General features: G+C 37.4%; 1 protein-coding gene across 2 annotated transcripts; it reads left to right on the top strand.

Annotated features, from left to right (window-relative positions):
- The first annotated feature begins 11,634 nt into the window (after nt 1–11,634).
- Nucleotides 11,635–20,337, top strand: LOC306872650 (large ribosomal subunit protein mL39-like). Of its 2 annotated transcripts, none has more exons than XM_079421315.1 (10): nt 11,635–11,806; nt 12,829–13,035; nt 13,596–13,735; nt 16,196–16,295; nt 16,938–17,005; nt 17,824–17,936; nt 18,828–18,893; nt 19,253–19,406; nt 19,817–19,864; nt 20,179–20,337. In XM_079421315.1, the coding sequence occupies exons 1-10, from the start codon at nt 11,773–11,775 to the stop codon at nt 20,260–20,262; spliced, it is 1,014 nt and encodes a 337-aa protein (XP_079277441.1). In that variant the 5' UTR covers nt 11,635–11,772; the 3' UTR covers nt 20,263–20,337. The 2 variants fall into 2 exon arrangements, with proteins under 2 accessions (XP_079277441.1, XP_079277442.1); XM_079421316.1 differs by having other exon boundaries at nt 19,253–19,491; nt 20,179–20,336.
- Nucleotides 20,338–22,236: the final 1,899 nt, after the last annotated feature.

Below are 22,236 nucleotides of genomic sequence, written 5' to 3'. Positions count from 1 at the left end.
ACCAACATACAAAACTACTGCAAGACAGAACAAGCATTTTTATATTAATTTTATTACATAAGTCAAAACCTCATAAGATACAAACCTGCGTGACAACTAGCCCCGGTCTACACACAGTCTGGACTAACCAGCTCAAATACTTGCTTTGAATGAGTTAAGAGTCCTGTTGAAACATCAGAAGTTCTTTGATCTTTTCCTTGGCTCCATCTAACAGACGTTGTTTGCAGTCACACACTTCAGTATTTTCATTGCTTTGAAGGTGAAATAATGCTCTATAGTTGCAGTGGCTGCAGTTCTGGGATGTTGTGGAAGATGCTGATAGTTTTGGGAAACCCAGGAAGGTTTAGACGAGTCTAGACACCAGCGCTCTTGAGATGATCTCATCTGTATGATGTAGTATCAGTTTGATGGAGGGACGGATGATGTGTCTCAGTTTGACTCTAAAACATTTCCCCTTCATATTCTGATATCATAGCAAAAGTGAAAACAAGCACACGTTACAGCATCTGTGTACTTCCCTCTTCAGTGAAAGTTTGAGTTCAGCCTAATTTGAGCCAGCGTTTATACTAAGTGTGTTCCTGATGTCAAGAAGTAGATGTGAACCCATAACCTTCTCGTGGTTTGCCCACAGTGTGGTTTTACCCTGGACTTTCCAGAGCCAGCACAGTCTTACAGGCTTGTGTGATGCTGCTGAACTTCCTCTGATCTGGGATATACTCAGCCTTCTCTGACTTTCTCTCCATGATCATGTTTAGAGACACGCACAGAGTTGGGTTGTTACCAAGTAATTAGTTACTGTAATTTAATTACATTTCCCTTGAAAAAGTTAAGTAAGGGATTCTTTTTCTCTGTCATTTACTTCTTATGTGATTGAACTTAATACTGCGACTAATTTAGATTTATACACAATACTAGTCTAACCTTAAAATGCATGCTTTTTATGTTCCCTTCTCACTTTAAACACTTTGGTGTCCACTTCTCAATATTAACTAGTTGGTTATTAGCATGAATATTACTGGGATATTGGTTGTTTATTATTACTTATTAAAGCACATATTAATGTCTTATTCTGCAAGACCTTATTCTAAATCCATAATCCTGCCCAATTCTTAAATTTTACAACTACTTTACTAAGTATTAATAAGCATTGATTAGGAGTATATTGAGGCAAAAGTCATAGTTAATAGTGAGAATTGGACTCTAATCTAAAGTGTGTCCAGAATAATTGATGTAGTTATGTATTATTTATTTGAAAGAATTAAAAGAACATGTCATGTCTATCCTTGTATCAATAATTAACTTGTCCCACACACACACACACACACACACACACACATATTAATGTCTCAGTGCACACATGCAAACCACCCTCTGATATACCAACACCCACACAATTATAATTACATTAGACGGGTTTTTTTGTCCGGCGGAAGCAGAAAATAGGAAAAAGTGAGTAATGCCAAACCTGTGAAAATCAGGTGGGAAAAAATAGTTAAAATGTTAAAAATAGTGAAATAAATAAATAAATTGAAGCATTGCCAACAGAATTAAGCCTGTTAACAAAGAATGCATGATTATACGGCACTGGGATTAAATATTGAATGGGTTTTGTCCTTGAGGTCCTGAGCATAAATATTTTCCATTAAATGTTTTAGTGTAAAATAGATTAATCAAAGTTTGAAATATTACAATTCTAATAAAAATACAGCATTGAGAAAATGCTGTTAGCATTAACACGTGATCAAAAGACGTCCCTAAGTTTGCACACAGATTAAGGGGACGTCTGGGACTTTCGTTATTTGGTGTGCACTATATTTTAAACTAAATAAAAAGAGAAAGATGCCCCACTAAGAGAAATTTCCACATCTGTCGTTCCTCTAAATGAGAAGCAGAGCGTCGCAGCTGTGATGAAAGCGTCTTACAAGAAACTTTAAATGTCATGCCTGCATGAAGTCAGCACATGCAATAGTATGATGCATTTTCCCCTAACTCTCTCTCTCTCTCTCTCTCTCTCTCAGGTTTACTGTGGCTCGCCCACTGCTGCTCAGTAAGTTTAGATCATAGACAGGATGAGCACCTTAACTCTTTAGAGACGCCGAGCACGTGTAGATTTCATGAGCTGTTTGATCTACAAATAAAGAGAAAGGAGCATCAGACTGTGACACTGATTCAGGAACGTTTTGCACATTATTCGCTTAACCGCACAAAGAGACGCCAGTAAAAACACTGTAGCAACGTTATGGCAACACCCTAGCAACCACACAGCAACGTGCTGATAACAAGTCAACTCAAGTCATCTTAGCAACCACTAAAACACCCTAGTAACCACAAAGCAATTTCCAGGCAGTCACTCACATTTTGTCCTGGAAATGTACAAGTTTTGTATTTTTATGCTTTTATATATATGTATGTATGTCTGTATACACTGCCGCTCAAAAGTTTGGGATCAGTAAGATTTTTAATGTTTTTTTAAAGAAGCTTGTTCTGCTCATCAAGGCTGTGTCTTGTATATTTTGTGAAATATTATTGCCATTTAAAATAACAGTTTTCTATTTTAATATACTTTAAAATATAATTTATTTCTGTGATGCGCAGCTGTATTTTCAGCATTACTCCAGTCTTCAGTGTCACATGATCTTCAGAAATCATAATAATATACTGATTTATTATCAATGTTGGAAACCGTTGTGCTGCTTCATATTTTTTGGGGGACCTGTGATATTTTTTTTTAGGATTCTTTGATTAATAAAAAGTTAAAAAGAACTAATTTATTTAAAAAATGTTCACTTCAAAAATAAAAAAATTATATGGGAAGTCGTGGCCTAATGGTTAGGGAGTTGGACTCGTGATCCAAAGGTTGTGGGTTCGAGCCCCCGGCCGGCAGGGATTGTAGGTGGGGGAGTGAATGTCCAGCGCTCTCTCCACCCTCAATACCACGACTGAGGTGCCCTTGAGCAAGACACCGAACCCCCAACTGCTCCCCGGGCGCTGCAGCATAAATGCTGCCCACTGCTCCGGGTGTGTGTTCACGGTGTGTGTGTGTTCACGGTGTGTGTGTGTTCACTGCTGCGGGTGTGTGTTCACTGCTCCGGGTGTGTGTTCACTGCTCCGGGTGTGTGTTCACGGTGTGTGTGTGTTCACTGCTGCGGGTGTGTGTTCACTGCTCCGGGTGTGTGTTCACTGCTCCGGGTGTGTGTTCACTGCTGTGTGTGTGTGTGTGTGTGTTCACTGCTCCGGGTGTGTGTTCACGGTGTGTGTGTGTGTGTGTGTGTTCACTGCTCCGGGTGTGTGTTCACGGTGTGTGTGTGTTCACTGCTCCGGGTGTGTGTTCATGGTGTGTGTGTTCACTGCTCCGGGTGTGTGTTCATGGTGTGTGTGTTCACTGCTCCGGGTGTGTGTTCATGGTGTGTGTGTGTGTGTGTTCACTGCTCCGGGTGTGTGTTCACTGCTGTGTGTGTGTGTTCACGGTGTGTGTGTGTGTGTGTGTTCACTGCTGTGTGTGTGTGTGTGTGTGTGTGTGTGTGTTCACGGTGTGTGTGTTCACTGCTGTGGGTGTGTGTTCACTGCTGTGTGTGTGTGTGTGTGTGTTCACTGCTGTGTGTGTGTGTTCACTGCTGTGTGTGTGTGTGTGTTCACTGCTGTGTGTGTGTGTTCACTGCTGTGTGTGTGTGTTCACGGTGTGTGTGTTCACTGCTGTGGGTGTGTGTTCACTGCTGTGTGTGTGTGTGTGTTCACTGCTGTGTGTGTGTGTTCACTGCTGTGTGTGTGTGTGTGTTCACTGCTGTGTGTGTGTGTTCACTGCTGTGTGTGTGTGTGTTCACTGCTGTGTGTGTGTGTGTGTGTTCACTGCTGTGGGTGTGTGTTCACTGCTGTGTGTGTGTGTGTGTGTGTGTGTGTGTGTGTTCACTGCTGTGTGTGTGTGTGTGTGTTCACTGCTGTGTGTGTGTGTTCACTGCTGTGTGTGTGTGTGTGTGTGTTCACTGCTGTGTGTGTGTGTGTTCACTGCTGTGTGTGTGTGTGTTCACTGCTGTGTGTGTGTGTGTGTGTGTGTGTGTGTGCACGTTGGATGGGTTAAATGCAGAGCACGAATTCAGAGTATGGGTCACTATACTTGGCTGTATGTCACTTCACTTCAAAATAAATTTTGTTTTACAATATACAATGCTTTTCAAAAGTTTGGGGTCAGTACATTTATTTTCTTATAGAAATTAATACTTTTATTCAGGAGGGATGTGTTAAATGAATATATTCCATGGTCTGTCTGAATACTGGATTCTGATTGGCTGGCAGGTATGCAGTATAACTATTTAATGCACAGGTAGCTCCAGGTCAGTTTAATCATCCTCCCATATTAATGCGCTGCTTTAATTGATGCACACTAACCCACACCAACAGCATCACACACACACACACACACACACACACACACACACACACAGAGAGAGAGACACACACACACACACACACACAGAGAGAGAGACACACACACACACACACACAGAGAGAGAGACACACACAGAGAGAGAGAGACACACACACACACAGAGAGAGAGACACACACAGAGAGAGAGAGAGAGACACACACACACACACACAGAGAGAGAGACACACACACAGAGAGAGAGAGAGAGAGAGAGACACACACACACACACACACACACACACACACAGAGAGACACACACACAGAGAGAGAGAGATTGTGCTGTACACACACACAAACTTCCAACGCTTCCCCGCGATTTTTATTAATAAAATAAAGGATAGATACTAGATCGCTACATTATAATCCCCAGCAACGAGGTGATAAAATCACTGTTTATGAAATAATGCAAGACAAGTTATAACTGGTCTATTACTTGGCAAATGAGCATAGAATATGTGGGATAATCAACGGCTAGCCGTGCATGAAAGGATTTTAAAGCACTTGTATGCTTTGCGTCGTGCGGTTCTTTGCCTCCATGTCGTGGCTAGCTGTTGATTATCCTGCACAGATGTCACAGTAAACACTTATATTGTAAGAAAAGACTTCTATTTTGAACAAATGCTGCTCTTTTTAACTTTGTATTCAGAATCAAAGAAAAAAGTATCATGTTCCAAAAAACCATATGAAGCAGCACAACAGTTTCTAACATTGATAATAAATCAGTATATTATTATGATTTCTGAAGATCATGTGACACTGAAGACTGCAGTAATGATGCTGAAAATACAGCTGCAGTTCACAGAAATACATTACAGTTTAACACATATTCACATAAAAAACAGCTGTTTTACATTAGAATAATATTTCATAATTTTTACTATATTTATGATCAAATAAATGCAGCCATGGTGAGCAGAAGAGACTTCTTTCAAAAACTTGAAAAATCTTAATTATTTGAAATGCAGTATATATGTAAATAAAAGATCAGATATTAATGTGTGCTCAGGAGACTGTTTTGCACTAGAAACCTTGGGAAGTACCATATACTTATCCAGCCTTTCGATTATTACTGATCGAGCATCTCAGGTTCTCATATCTCATATCTCTCATGTCTCTATATGAATGAAAGCTCTTCATTAAACTTCTGGTACGTGGTTTTTTTGAGCTGCATTGAAAAGGGAAGTGACATAATGGTTTATTTCTCATGGTTAAACATCTGGATGGGGGTGAAGAATTACTCACCAGAAATGTGCATGCTTTTCTCGAATACTCAGAATAGTGTTTACTAGAGTAGTGCTTCTGAAATACTCAGAGTAGTGTTTACTAGAGTAGTGCTTCTGAAATACTCAGAGTAGTGTTTACAAGCGTAGAGTCCTTGTTTAGTTTTCTTCCAGTGGTCATCCTAACATAACGCTCGATGTCCACGCTGACCTATAATAATGCTTGGGAAGGATCCTGCGTACTGGAAGTTTTGTTCTGACCGCATCAATCATATTCGAGCAGTGTAGGCTGTGAATTTCCAGCGTTTAGGGGCGTCCCCTGTTTCTCCAAAGGTCCCCTCCCTCTCGCTCTCGACGTCTGTTCGTTGTTCTCTTCTCAGCCGCAATAAACCACTCATTTCCCCATCAATCTTAACTGTCTCCTCACCAAAGAGACACACTTCATACTTACATATGTGTGGAGATCAATGCATTCGACTCGAAGCATTAAAGCAAGTGTGACCATTAAAGAAAGAGAGCATGTGCACTTTACAAACACACACTGCATCAGTTATGACGACCAGTGCTGGGGGTAACACATTACAAGCAATGCAAGTTACATAATCAGATTACTTTATTCAAGTAACTAGTAAAGTAATGCATTACTTTTCAATTTACAAGAAAATATCTGAGTTACGTATTCAAATAAGTAATCTATTTACTTTTTTTCCCCATATATTGACTGAAAGCTCTGCTGTCTCCATGCTGAGAGAAATCAGGAGTAAGATGTTACTTTAGTTCTAGAATAAAATGCATTAATTAACAAAAAACAAAAACAAATGATTCAGTATTCCTCAAAATGAATAAAAACACTGAAATGCAACTCAGGATATGACCCAAACCTGCAATAATTAAATATTTAATCACATTTTATTAACCAGTGTCTTCACTGCTGACCTTAGTTCAACCATACTAATAAGCAAAAAACATTTGTTCTTCTTTATTGCTGAAGAGCGTTGAGCTTTCTTCTCCTGTGCTTTACTGTACAGACATGAATTCACTTTTCCTTCAGCCTGAGGCTTTTGGTGTGAAAGGGCTTTATGTTTGCCAAAAATATAACTTTATATTAAAAACAAACAAACAAGCCCTGCCCAGATTTGAAAAGTAACTCAAAAGTAACGTAACTCATTACTTTCCTTAAAAAGTAACTAAGTAACGTAATTAGTTACTTTTTCAGGGAGTAATGCAACATTGTAATGCATTACTTTTAAAAGTAACTTTTCCAAACACTGATAACAACTTCTAATGAAATAGTGCTTAAAGGGAGAATTCACCCCAAAATTTGAATTAGCTGTTTATTTCCTCACCCTCAGGCCGTCAGAGATGTGTTTTAGAAGATTTAAGAAGATCTTTAGCTCAACCCGTGAAAAACGTACTTCATCCCAGTTTAATAAAGAGTACACTTCCATAATACTGTACTTAAAGTGCTCTATTTTTACGCACTAATTTTGTACTTAATATACTAAAAATGATTCTTTAGTACTGCTTAAGATAAACTTAAGATCATCTAAGTGTACTCAACTACTAAAATGCGCTTTTAACATACTATTTGTGTATTTAAAATTCAGTAATTCAGCACTTGTAGTACACGTGAACCCATCTACTACACTCAAGTGTACTACAAGTGCTGACTATATACTTTTTTTAAATAATCATGAGTCAGGTTTTCTTTGATGTTGTGAAACATATAGTGCGGTTCGAATTTATGTATTTTAGTATCTTAAGTACAAAATTGGTGCATGAAAATAGAGCACTTTAAGTGATCACAGAAATAAATGACAGTTTAACACATATTCACATAGAAAACAAGTATTTTAAATTGTAATAATAGTTTACAATTTTTACTGTATTTTTGATTGAATAAATGCAGCCTTGCTGAGCAGAAGAGACTTATTTATGAGAAACATATAATATCCCAACTGTTGTTTATATATATATATATATATATACACTCATGGTATTGTATGTATAAACAGTTGGTGAGAACGAGTCCAACTGTTGTTAAAAATACTTGTGTATTTGTAAACACTAAACAAAGGAAACAGAAGTGATTGATCAAATCAAATGAAATGTGCTGCCATATGAAATTCTGAATTGAGTTGATTAATAGAAGGAAGTGACTGCAGCTGTAGTTTAGTATGAAATGCGTCTGACGCTTGAGTTAGAATCAGCTGCTAATGTGTGTTTATGGCTGTATTCTGCATTACAGCAGATGACTTCAGAAAACAGCCATTTCTTCAAGTTCTCAGAGGTTCATGATGAAACTTTCACTTTTTCAACATGATGATCTGTCTTCAGTCCTTTCGTTTACATGTTCTGATGCTTATATCTGTGTGTGTGTGTGTGTGTGTGTGTGTGTGTGTGTGTGTGCCTCGTATAGGTGCTAGAATACACATTAAACATTGAAGTTATTTGAAAACTCATTGTTTGGTTAACCTGCCGTTGCAAACCTACTAGTTGTTTTTAAGTACACTCCATTTAAACTAGTTAGCAACATGCTGCTCATCAAGGCTGCATTTATTTGATCAAAAATACAGTAAAAATTGTGAAATATTATTATAATTTAAAATAACTGTTTTCTATGTGAATATCTGTTAAACTGTAATGTATTTCTGTGATCTGCAGCTGTATTTTCAGCATCATTACTCCAGTCTTCAGTGTCACATGATCTTCAGAAATCATTATAATATACTGATTTCCCAAAATGAATTATTATTATTTGGAATACACACTATTTACCTGTTTAACCCAGTTAGTTTGTTAAGCAGGTCATCTGAGGTTAAATGTGAAAAATTGCGTGAGACAGTCATTTAGGGAATAACGGGTTCAGCCCAACGAGTGAAAATCCCTGATTGACTCATGCCAACTGAAATAATCACAGATTAAATAATCAGGTAAAGACAAAGTGGCATAACTGAATATGATAAAGCAAAAATAAATCAATGCATGTACAAAACAAACACTAAGCTGTATCTCGTGTCTTTGATTGCCACCTTTCATCATCATCATCATCATCATCATCATCATCTCTCTCTCTCTATATATATATATATACATAAGTGTAAAATTACTTTAATTGAGACTTATGATCATATAAAAGCTGAATATATAATATTTCCATTGATGTATGGTTTGTTATGATAGGACAATATTTGTCTGAGATACAACTATTAGAAAATCTGGAATCTGAGGGAGCAAATAAATCTAAATATTGAGAAAATCTCCTTTAAAGTTGTTCAAATGAAGTTCTTAGCAATGCATATTACTAATAAAAAATGAAGTTTTGATATATTTACAGTAGCAAATGTACTAAATATCTTCATGGAACATGATCTTAATATCCTAATGATTTTTGGCATCAAAGAGAAATGTATAATTGTGATCCATACAATGTATTGTTGTCTATTGCTACAGATATACCTGTGTTACTCATGACTGCTTTTGTGCTGCAGGGACAGATATATATATATATTATCATTATATATGATTGTGTTGTTCACGAAGGAAAATACCTAATTATAGTTTTACTAATATTAAAACAGCAACTTCCCAGTAACACTTTTGATTTCCTTGATATTTTATAATAATGAATTATTGATTTCAATCCCCTCTAAACACTGGATTTGCATAGGTCGGTATTTTACCCCATAAATTTCCGTTGGTGGGGATTTTTTTTATGACTCATCTACTAATATATATATTCTCTGTTGCTTAGAGAGAAAGACAAAGTCAATGAGACGTGTTTCAGATGATCGGAATATCTCAGAAACGCACACAGAATAAAGATGGCTCTCGACTGAAAGACCGGCAGGAATACATCGACAACGAGGAAGGAAGTGAAGCAGGTAAATGTGTTCAGAGCTCTGAAGAAAACCACATGCTTCTGCTGCTGCTGCTGCTGCGGTGGCTTTACCTTTCCTTCCTGCTCTTTAGGGTTTAGTCTCAATCAGCCGGTGTTCTCTGAGACAGACAGACTTCAGATAGCCGTTAAAAACAGGGAAAAAGAGCAAAGAGACAGATGTGAATGTGACTCAGTGTTGCCGGCATTTAAAGGTCATCTTTCTGAACTGGATTGAGAGGATGTGTGGGCAACGGAGAAGATGCAAACCACAATCCAGACTTATAGGATCTCATGCATTAGTGTTTTCAGACATGCATTGATGTAATGACTTTGTCTTTGTTCTCCACAGGTTCAGATCTGGATGTGATCGCGGCTCTAAAGCGTCCCAGTTCGGGTTTAATGCTAATCGTGATAGGGGTTTGTGCTATTAAACACCTATGCAGTTAGCATTAGTCCTGCGCTGGCGACCGAACCTCCAGAAAACACAACTAACTTCAATCTAACGGCTCTAATAATACCCGAAGAGTCCAAGTGCAGCTTCTGTCTGAACTGAAAGCAAATAAAGGAAGCATTTGAATTCACTTTCATTTGATTTGTTGGATGTGTGTTTATCAAGCATGTGAGTGAATGAGCTCGTTTTCCTCTTTATTTTAGTTTTTCCTCAATGAATAGATTTACTACTTATTGTAGTGTTGCATAATTTTCATTCTTGCCTCAGCACATCCGTCACGTCTTCAGAAGCACATGCATTTAAATGATATTTCAGCCTCTGTCCGGCCCAGACACGAGTCGTGGTTTCTTTCTGTTAGCAGGTTAATTCACATCGAGCGGCGCTGGCGGTGGTTTAGTGGTTCAAGAGCTCTTCTAGTAATCTGAAAGTCACAGATCAGAAGTGATTCATAAAAGACCCCTGGTTTGTCCTCGGTGGGACAGTCCCCGGAGTAAACATAATGCAAGAAAAGCACCTTATTCATTGCCAACCTTTATAAACAATTCCCTCAGTAACTATAAATATAGCATGCACTCTTAAAAATAAAGCTTCCGTAGTAATAGAAATGTCATTGAAGAACTATTTTGGGTCACAAAGAAACTTGCAGTTATTAAAAGATCCTCTTTTTTGTCAGTAAAGAGTTGCATGGCTGTCAGTGCAGGGTTAGTTTGTATCATTTGATGGCAGTGGATTTAAAACAAATGCTATTTATCTTTTAAGGTCTTATGGATGTGGTTTTTCTAGTTGCAATTAGTGCCGTCACATCATTAATATTGATTAATCGCATCCAAAATAAAAGTTTTTGTTAATATAATAATGTGTGTGTACTGTGTATATTTATTATGTATTTATAAACACACACAGAGAGAAAAGGTAGATTAAAATTTGTAGCTTACAAGAAAAAATACAATAAATCAGCTGTGGCTAATGTTTATAAATATATAAACGTAATATTTTTCTTAAATATATACATAATAAATATACACAGTACACACATTATTATATTAACAAAAACTTTTATTTTGAATGCGATAAATCGTTTGACAGCACTACTTGTAAATATTTTATATTTAATTTTGTTAATGAAAAATAAAGATATTAAAAATTATTTGATATATTGTATTTTTATATTATTTTAGATATATAATTACAATTACTTAGGCTATTTAAAACGGTTTCAAATGTTTTGTGTATTTTATTTTATTATTATTATCTTATTTTTATTTATTTCAATGATGCCATAGAACAACTATTTTGGTAAATATGTATAATTTATTTAAACATATAATGCAATAATGAATAAGTTTAAAAAACTGAGCAGCTTGTTAGCAAGTTACTGTTAATTCTGCAGTAAACTAAAGGTTGTATTTTAGTCTATTTATATTTTACTAGAGACTCTGTGATGTGTGTTAATAAAAATACTTGAAGTGTTTATTATTAGACACTAGAAATCCCCTTTATGTGATTTCAAACTCAAGAGAGTGTGCAACTGATCTGTTCTTCTAACAGCTATCATAATTAATACATAATAATACACTGTCATTGTAAAATTAATTAAAACACGGTTTATATTGTAACGCAGTATTTTAAAGCGGAACTCTACACGCGCTGCGTCAGATCACACGGAGTGTTTTTATCGCTGCAGCCGGAAGCTGCAGAAGCGTGTCGCTGGTTTCTGTCATTTAGCAGCTTTATTTAGCGGTTTTCCCTCGATACTTTATATTCATCTGTTTATATTGCGGAGGATATTTTTGTGTGATGGTCATGGCTGTCTGTCAGCTGCTCCAGCGCCGTAAGTGGATCATGATAAACACACAAAAGATCAGTTGTTCAAATGAAGTTCTTAGCAATGCATATTACTAATCAAAAATGAAGTTTTGATATATTTACAGTAGGAAATTTACTAAATATCTTGATCTTTGTAATAAAAGAAAGGGTAACCTGGTGAAAGGGACACTGATCTGCATCATTATGAGGAAAAATCAGCTTTAAGTTCATCCTGAACTATTCTGGAAGGACATTTCTGACAATGATGAAGAAAATTGTCCTACTTTAGCTGGATTTACTTTTTAATTGTTTAAGTTATTTTCATGACAGATATTCTCAGTAGATTGCTGGAAAGCTTCATTACTAATCTTATGTATTACAGTATAATATATAAGATATTATAATATAATTAATATACACTGCTGTTAAAAAGTTTGGGATCAGTAAGATTTTTTATGTTTTATAAGAAGTCTCTTCTGCTCACCGAGGCTATTATTTGGTCAAAAAAACAGTAAAATTGTGAAATATTATTATAATGTAAAATATCTGTTTTCTATGTGAATATGTGTTAAAGTGTAATGTATTTCTGTGATCTGCAGCTGTATTTTCAGCATCATTACTGCAGTCTTCAGTGTCACATGATCTTCAGAAATCATAATAATATACTGATTTACTGATCAACAAACATTTCTGATTATTATCAATGTTGAACACAGTTGTGCTGCACAATATTTTTGTGGAAACTGTCAAACATTTTAATTTTCAGGAATCATGTGACACTGAAGACTGGAGTAATGATGCTGAAAATACAGCTGCAGATCACAGAAATACATTATATTTTAACACATATTCACATAGAAAACAGCTGCTTTACATTCTAATAATATTTCACAATTTTACAGTTTTTTCTGTATTTTTGATCAAATAAATGCAGGCTTGATGAGCAGAAGAATCTGTATATATGCAGCAGAACAAATTCTCCTATATAAGATATGTTTAGTGGTTTTGGATGAAAGCGTCTGTAGTGAATGACTGAATGTGTTGCAGGTCTGGCGTCGAGTGCAGCGGCTGCGTGTCTCTCGTCTGCAGAACTGCGCAGTCATCGCAGCGCTCTGTTCTCTAAAGAGCAGGCGCGTCAGAGATCGCTGTATCCGCGGACGGAGAAGATCGAGGTGACGGTACAGGGGCCCGGGCTACAGGGGACGCTGCTGGTCATGAACAGAGGCGCGTCGACGCCGTACAGCTGCACACGCCGTGAGTAGTACAAAATGAATGATTTGGGACACATATTTTGGCACCATATGTGAATAAATGATCTTTCCATTGATGTATGGTTTGTTATGATCGGACAATATTTGGCTGAGATACAACTATTAGAAAATCTGGAATCTGAGGGAGCAAAAAAATCTAAATATTGAGAAAATCTCCTTTAAAGTTGTTCAAATTAAGTTCTTAGCAATGCATATTACTAATCAAAAATTAAGTTTTGATATATTTATGGTAGGAAATTTACTAAATATCTTCATGGAACATGATCTTAATATCTAATGATTTTTGGCATAAAAGAGAAATGTATAATTTTGATCCATACAATGTATTGTTGTCTATTGCTACAAATATACCTGTGTTACTCATGACTGCTTTTGTGCTGCAGGGTCACATGTTTCTGTGCAATATGGATCAGATCTCTTGAACGATTGTTTTGAGTGTTTACTTCCCATGCCCCTCAAATAAACAAACTGCAGCAACAGATTCAAGTGTCCCATCACAGAGAAAACACAATAAACCTGTTTTTAATATCAAATGTGTGTCAGATCTGACGGAGTGGCACATGAAGAGCTCAGCTCTAGCTCTGGTGGACGGCCAGCCGTGGCACATGCACCGACCTTTGACCCGCTCCTGTGACCTCACCCTCCTCACCTTCAAAGATGAAGACCCTCAGATAGTCAACCAGGTGTGTTTCTGTGCTGCAGGAACTGAGAGCAGCTTCTGATGCTGTGTGTTCTCACTGAGACAACATGAATCTGTGTGTGTGTGTGTGTGTGTGTGCGCGCCTGTGTGTGTGCGCGCCTGTGTGTGTGCGCGCCTGTGTGTGTGCGTGCCTGTGTGTGTGCGTGCCTGTGTGTGCGCGCCTGTGTGTGTGTGTGCCTGTGTGTGTGTGCGCGCCTGTGTGTGTGCGCGCCTGTGTGTGTGCGCGCCTGTGTGTGTGCGCGCCTGTGTGTGCGCGCCTGTGTGTGTGCGTGCCTGTGTGTGTGTGTGCCTGTGTGTGCGCGCCTGTGTGTGTGTGTGCCTGTGTGTGCGCGCCTGTGTGTGTGTGTGCCTGTGTGTGCGCGCCTGTGTGTGTGTGTGCCTGTGTGTGCGCGCCTGTGTGTGTGTGTGTGTGTGTGCCTGTGTGTTTGTTTGTTTTTGTGTTTATGTAGTAGATAAAAAAAAAATACAAATGTTGCCTTGAAATTAAATAAAATAAGTTTAAGTACTAAAATAACTAAAACTGAAAAAAAAGAAAACTAAATTAAATATTAAAGTAATAAAAATGACAAAAGCACAATCACATTCTTAAAATTTAAACTAAAATTAAAATAAAAACAAAAAAATTATATTAATAAAAACTATAATGTAGTATATAAATAATAATATTAGTATAGTACAGGTGCATCTCAAATTAGAATGTCGTGAAAAAGTGAATTTTTTCAATTATTGTATTCAATAATATTAATATTATTCATTTGAGTTTCAGTTAATGACCATCTCTACAGTATAAATTCAGGGTATCTCTTGTTCTTTGAAACCACAATAATGGAGAAGACTGCTGACTTGGCAATGATCCAGAAGATGAACATTGACGTCCTCCACAAAGAGGGTAAGTCACAGAGGGTCATTACTGAAAGCTGTGGCTGTTTACAGAGTGCTGTATCAAAGCATATTAAATACAAAGTTGACTGGAAGGAAGAATTTGGGTAGGAAAAGGTGCACAAGCAACAGGGATGACCGCAAGCTTGAGAATACTGTCAAGCAAAGCTGATTCAAACACTTGTGAGAGCTTCAGAAGGAGTGGACTGAAGCTGGAGTCAGTGCATCAAGAGTCTCCACGCTCAGACGTCTTCAGGAAAAGAGCTACCAAGCCACTTCTGAACCAGAGACAACGTCAGAAGCGTCTTACCTGGGCTGTGGAGAAAAAGAACTGGACTGTTGCTCAGTGCTCCAAAGTACTCTTTTCAGATGAAAGTAAATTTTGCTTTTCATTTGGAAATCGAGGTCCCAGAGTCTGGAGGAAGAGTGGAGAGGCACAGAATCCATGTTGCTTGAAGTCCAGTGTGAAGTTTCCACAGTCAGTGATGATTTGGGCTGCATGCCATCTGCTGCTGTTGGCCCACTGTGTTTTCTGAAGTCCACAGTCAACGCAGACATCTAGCAGGAGATTTTAGAGCACTTCATGCTTCCTTCTGCTGACAAGCTTTATGGAGATGCTGCTTTCATTTTCCAGCAGGACTTGGCACCTGCCCACACTGCCAAAGCTACCAAAAGCTGGTTCAGTGACCATGGTGTTACTGTGCTTGATTGGCCAGCAAACTCACCTGACCTGAACCCCACAGAGAATCTATGAGGTATTGTCAAGAGGAAGATGAGAGACACCAGACCCAACAATGCAGATGACCTGAAGGCCGCTATCAAAGCAGCCTGTGCTTCCATTACACCTGAGCAGTGCCACAGGCTGATTGCCTCCATGCCACGCCGCACTGATGCAGTAATTCATGCAAGAGGAGGCCCAACCAAGTATTGAGTGCATATAGAGTAAATGAACATACTTCCCAGAAGGCCAACAATTCACTAAAAATGTTTTTTTATTCTAATTTGTTGAGAGAGTGAATTGGTGGGTTTTTGTTAAATTTGAGCCTAAATCATCACAAGTAAAAGAACCAAAGACTTAAACTACTTCAGTCTGTGTGCATTGAACTTATTTAATACACGAGTTTCACAATTTGAGTTGAATTACTGAAATAAATGAACTTTTCCACGACATTCTAATTTATTGAGATGCACCTGTATATAATATAGTACATAAATAATGTATTATATAGTATCACCGAGCATAAAAAACTACCATGAGTTTTCACCACCATGAAGTTCTTAAAATACCCGTGTAAATGTCATTTGTACATGAAAGAGTTCACTTTAAAGTCCTCGCCTACAGTATTACCTTGTGATAGCATCACTGTACTGTACTGCCACAGTACATGTTTGTAAAGCAAAAACAGCAAGACGCAGCTCTAACCATGAAGTGTAATGGATTACCGTGTTTTATTGGACATGTACCATGGTTATACCATTATATTTTGAAATATATACACACATATCATATTCAGGTCTTAAAGATAATCTAGCATACTTTAAATAATACGTGTGTGTGTTTCAGGCGTACTGGCGCTCTTGCGCGGCTCTTCTGGGTCACGTGCTCGACGGAGCGTTTAAGGATGGCTTTAGTGTCGAGCTGCTGAAGCTTCCTGAAGTACCAGGTATTCCTCGTGTCCAAATACTCTCACTACAGTCTCTGCACTTCACCGCTTGACTGCTGCATTTCCTGTATTTGGCCAAAATACTAAAATATGACCCTGGACCACAAAACGTCATAAGGGTCGATTGTTTTTAACATCATCTGAAGCTGAATAAATAATCTCTCCATTGATGTATGGTTTGTTATGATAGGACAATATTTGTCTGAGATACAACTATTAGAAAATCTGGAATCTGAGGGAGCAAAAAAATCTAAATATTGAGAAAATCTCCTTTAAAGTTGTTCAAATGAAGTTCTTAGCAATGCATATTACTAATCAGAAATGAAGTTTTGATATATTTACGGTAGGAAATTTACCGAATATCTTGATGGAACATGATCTTAATATCCTAATGATTTTTGTCATAAAAGAGAAATGTATAATTTTGAACCATACAATGTATTGTTGTCTATTGCAACAAATATACCTGTGCTACTGATGACTGCTTTTGTGCTGCAGGGACACAGATGTTCAGACAAGGTTGACTAAATATGATAATAAGTAAAACATACATTTGAGACAGGACTAAGCCTAAATTAAAAATGTCTGCCAGGATTAGCACTAGTTCAGATGATCTTGAGTCCTCATGTGTTGTGTTTGCAGTGACCGCTGGTGCATTCTGTTGCGATCTGGTTCTGGACGCTCGTTTGGACTCCTGGACGCCTTCAGAGGTCAGAACTGCTATTGACACGCATCTCAAATGTTGATGAATTATATTATTGTGTGTCTGTGTGATGTTCCTGCATTCAGGTGTGTGTGTGTGTGTGTGTGTGTGTGTGTGTGTGTGTGTGTATAAATACACTTTTCTGAATGCTTCGATCAGATACTTATTTTTTTTTAAAGCCAAACTTCACAGGTTGATTGACAGGTGAGTTTGCATGTGATCTCATGCATTTGTACTGCTCTGAATGTGGTTTAAGTGTTTGGATCACAAAGTGTTTCAAACCCAGTTTCAACTTTTTTTGATTTATTAGGATTCCATATTTTTCCTCTTAAATTAATTTCCAGGGGCATTTTTACCTTTTATAAGGGCATTTTTCTAACCTTTCTAAATGTATGCGTCATGTTTTATGCCAAATTCTTACATTTTATCAATACATTCAAGAGATGCCCAAACCATGCCATATCACAAGAGGAGGGTAAAAACATGCCTTTGCAGCATATCTTCATTTGAACAACTTTAAAGGTGATTTTCTCAATATTTAGATTTTTTTGCTCCCTCAGATTCCAGATTTTCTAATAGTTGTATCTCAGACAAATATTGTCCTATCATAACAAACCATACACCAATGGAAAGATTATTTATTCAGCTTTCAGATGATGCATAAATCTCAGTTTTGACAAATTTACCCTTATTTCTGGTTTTGTGCTCCAGGGTCACATATTTAGTGCAGAGCACTGGTTTGGAGCTCCTGCTTGTGTGGGTTTGACTCTATCTGTGGTGTGTTCCTGATCTGAGCGTTTGCTTTATTCTGACGATCTGTTGCAGGAGGATCTGCGCAGTTTGACGCGTGACGCGCTGCAGATGGTTCACAAGGATCTAGCGTGGGAACCGCTGGAGGTTTCATCATCTGTGGCGCTCGAGATCTTCTCTCACAGCAGGTACAAGAAACACACGAGACTCTCCTCAAATGAGTTTCAACATGTGCTCTACTGTAGATCTGTGTGGACATTATTCAGTAAATCTGCCTCCAGCACAGGGGTCTTATTAATTGTGAACTAAAACTGAAACTCAAATCTTAATAATACGTTTTCTTTACTTGAAATAAAACGAACATTAACTGAAATCAAGTATAATAAACTCATTTCTGTTTCTCAACAAAAAGAGACATCCTTCCAGGGTTAATATAGATAAAAAACTAAATAATTAACTGAACTAAAAAACAAACAAAAAAATTGATTTTTTATTTTCAGCTAGTTGCCAAGGCAACATTTCTCAATCTCATTTAGTTTAACTTGATGTGCTAAAATAACTAGAACTAAAATTAACACATTTTTTTAGACATTTTTTAAAAAAACTAAAAAATATTACACAAAAAAACAGCAAAATTAATAAAATTTCAACTAAAATGAACATGAATGCAAAAAATATCAAAAATAAAATCATCAAAATATTAACAAAAACTATAAAAGTATCTCGGAGACACTAAAATAATGCTGCTTCCTTCATGTGCTAGTGCTCTTGTTCACGTCACAGAGAGGACGAGTATAAATGAGTGAATTCAGATTTATCATGTTATGTGTTGTGTCCGTCCATCTGTCCATCTAAACCCTCATATGAGTGCGGTTTGATTAGATGTGTCTTGCTGTTCAGATTGCAGACAACTACACTTCATTTTGTTGAAGAATTGATTGGATGCAGAAAAATGAAAATATTGAAGAAAATGAAAGATTATGAAAGCATTTTTTAAACATCATTCACAGTAAGAGCAGGAATATTACAGTAGTAACAGTACAATACTCAGGAATGTGTGTTTGATTGTGTTTGTTCAGGTGTAAACAGGAGGAAATTGAAGAAAAAGCAGCTCAAAGTCAGAACAGGACGGTGTCGTTATACAGGTGTGTGTAACACACACACACACACACACACACACACACACGTTTGTTTTTGTGAATTGTAGGGACTCTCCATAGGCATAATGGTTTTTATTCTGTACAGACCGTAATTTCTATCGCCCTACACCAACCCTACTCCTAAACCTACCCCTTACAGAAAACTTTCTGCATTTTTACTTTCTCAAAAAAAACTCATTCTGTATGATTTATAAGCTTTTGTACCCCTAAGCTCAATTTAGGTCCCCACCGTGACATGAGTCTGTGTGTGTTCAGGTTTAAGTCCCCACCAGGATATATAAACCTGTACACACACACACACACACACACACACACTCACTCTTCAGCTGTGCTGTGTTGCTCAGGTGTGGAGATCATGTGACGGTGAGCGGAGGTCCTCTAGTGTCCAGCACAGGTCTGGTGTCTCAGTATGAGGTTGTGAGCGTGCATACGCTGGGACAGAGCGAGTGGGGCGTCCGGCGCCGGGCTCAGGGGCTCTCGCTGCCCCTCAACCTCACCGTACGTTTAGCACGCACACACACACACACACTTACTCACAGCGCACACGCGCGCACACACACACACACACTCACTCAACCTCACCGTACGTTCAGCACGCGCACACACACACACACACACTCTCACTCACAGCGCACAGACACACACACACACACTCACTCAACCTCACCTTACGTTCAGCTCTCACACACACATACACACACTCACTCACAGCGCACACACACACACACACTCCCTCAATCTCACCGTACGTTCAGCTCATTTACACTAATGCACTATTACAGCACTATTACACTCAATCATTCTGCCACTGAACTCATGCAAATGTAAGAAGAGCAGAGAAATATGAATTTTATTCCTTGTCTCGTGTGTTGTTTAGTAAGCATGTTCCTGTATTATTTGTCTTGTAGGCTCATCATAAAGCATGGAAGATGCTGCGGAAAAGAGCAGAAAGACTAGTAAGACATGTGTTTGTGTGATAATTCAGTTCATCAAATCAGTATTTTCTGATTTATGATAAAAAAGAGAAAGAATCCCCTCTGGAAAAACCTTGAACTCTAATATGACGACAAAACCAAACAAGAATTATGAACCTGAATTTATCCAATCTTCAGATTTATGTGCTGGAAATGTATGCAAATTAGAGATTAACACATTAAAGCAATGATAACCTTTAAAGAATATTTAAAAATATATATTGACTAATCTTTATCTACAGCATCAGTTAATATTCCAGCTCTTTATTTATATTTGATTATTCTCTCCTCTGTAGGTGGAGATTCCCTCCTCCTCCTCAACATTGGCTCCTCCTCTCACAGAAGAGGCCACACCCACTGCCCCGCCCCCTCCACAGTAATCACACCTCCTCACCCAGCATTCAGTGTTTGTATTATATTGTTGAATAAACATGTTTGGAACATGAAGAAAGTCCACTTTTTTTCTTTATTGTATTTATTTATTTTAAAAAAAATTGTACAAGCATCTCACATTACTGGCAAAAGTTCTTTCTTTTTTCTTCCAACTAATTAATTAGTGCAATTTAATCACTGGAAGTCACCAAGTTGGTTGCTATAGCAGATCACATGAGTCTATGTCATTAACCCTCACAATGCATTCATAATTTGTATAATATTTTTGCATTCCAGGTTATTTTTCAAATTCTAAAACCATGTTGTATATGCTCAGCAACTTCCTATTAGTGAGTGAATGTGGGAAAAATCAATACTAATGAGAAATTATTTGAATTTATAATTGTATGAAATTTATAAGAATATATAATCTGTGAATTACACAATATTAACCCCAACAGGATTAATAGAATTTATTAAAATTTCTATGAATTCATAACTCATGATTGCTTAAAAACAGTCCAATTACTCAATCCTACATATTTATTTCTACCAAAACAACATAAATATTACTCTGAAAAACTAAATAAATTTATTTGATTAAACTTTTACTTTCAGATGAAACATGCTGTAATCATTGTGTATGCATTCGTATTTATCAACCAAATACCGCTCAAAAAGTGTGTGAGATCTGGGGAAAAGGGTTCATATATTTCAACATATATTTCAAGTTCATATATACAAACTTGTTTTGACACTAATATAAATTCATAATTTTACAAAATGTATTTTGACACCAGAACACAAAGTGCAACTTAAAAAAAGGTTATATCTCTTAAAAAATAATCAGAAAAAATTAAATGATGTGTATTTTATGGCTCTTAAAGCATTTGTTTACTTACTAAAAATATGCATTATTTAGATTTTTTTAATTTCTCTTCCAGGTGAAAATGGACCTGAATGCATTATGAGGGTTAAACCAGTTGTGCTTAACTAACAAGATTCTGTGCAAACGGTTTCTCCATCTTGACGGACTGTAAATGTGTTTTCAGTGAAGTCTCTTTCTGGCGTGCTGGAGCACATGAAGTTGTGTTTGCATTGCTAGAAGTGTTTGCGCTCACGTTTAATCGCATTTGTGCAACAGCCAGAGCATGTGGATCCATCTCTGCATCTGCTGCGTTTAAACCCTCGGAGGAGTCGTGCTGCAGCCTGTGTGTGTGTGTGTGTGTGCGTGTGTGTGTGTGTGGGAAAGTTTGATGTGTGTGTGAGTGTGTGTAAAATAAGCAGTCAGCACTTTGTCAGGGTGAAGACAAAGGCAGTGTTGTGAGAGTGTGACTGTCAGGATTGTTGCAGCTGCTGTGTCTGTCGCATGCAGACAGGTGTGTGTGTGTGTGTGTGTGTGTGTGTGTGTGTGTGTGTGTGTGTGTTTTTAAATGCCAGAGGAGCTGACCGCTTCAGACTGATTATTTAAGCTGAGACACAGCAGACAAAAGCAATGTTTTTCATGCACTGCTCAGCTTTCAGATTTTGCTCCCATGTCAGACTAGCAGAAAGAAAACAGGGAAACAATAAGCATTTAATGTTTATTTTATTACACTATTTGCATTTATACATTTCAAGACACCATATGCACTGCTCAGATTTGAGATTTTAGGCTACACTCTTAAAAATAAAGGTGCTTAAAAGGTTCTTCACAGCGATGCCAACCATTTTTGGTTCCACAAAGAACCATTCAGTCAAAGAACCATCTCTTTCTTACCTTTTTATAATCTGAAGAACCTTCTTTCACCACAAAGAACTTTTTGTGAAAGAGAGAGGTTCTTATGGAAGCATTTAGACCAAAAAGGTTCTTCTATGGCATCGTGAAGCACTTTATTTTGAAGAGTGTATTTGGCTTTTTTAACTTGTTTTTGGCAAAATAGACTTTTAAATGCTTATTTTATTGTGCTTTATTTGTGTTCTTAACCTTACTCAGTTTTGTC

The sequence above is a fragment of the Barbus barbus genome (assembly GCF_936440315.1).
Source record: "Barbus barbus genome assembly, chromosome: 7".
NCBI classification, from domain to species: Eukaryota; Metazoa; Chordata; class Actinopteri; order Cypriniformes; family Cyprinidae; genus Barbus; species Barbus barbus.
Note: the sequence above shows the minus strand (reverse complement) of the source record. Positions and strands in the feature narration are given on the sequence as shown.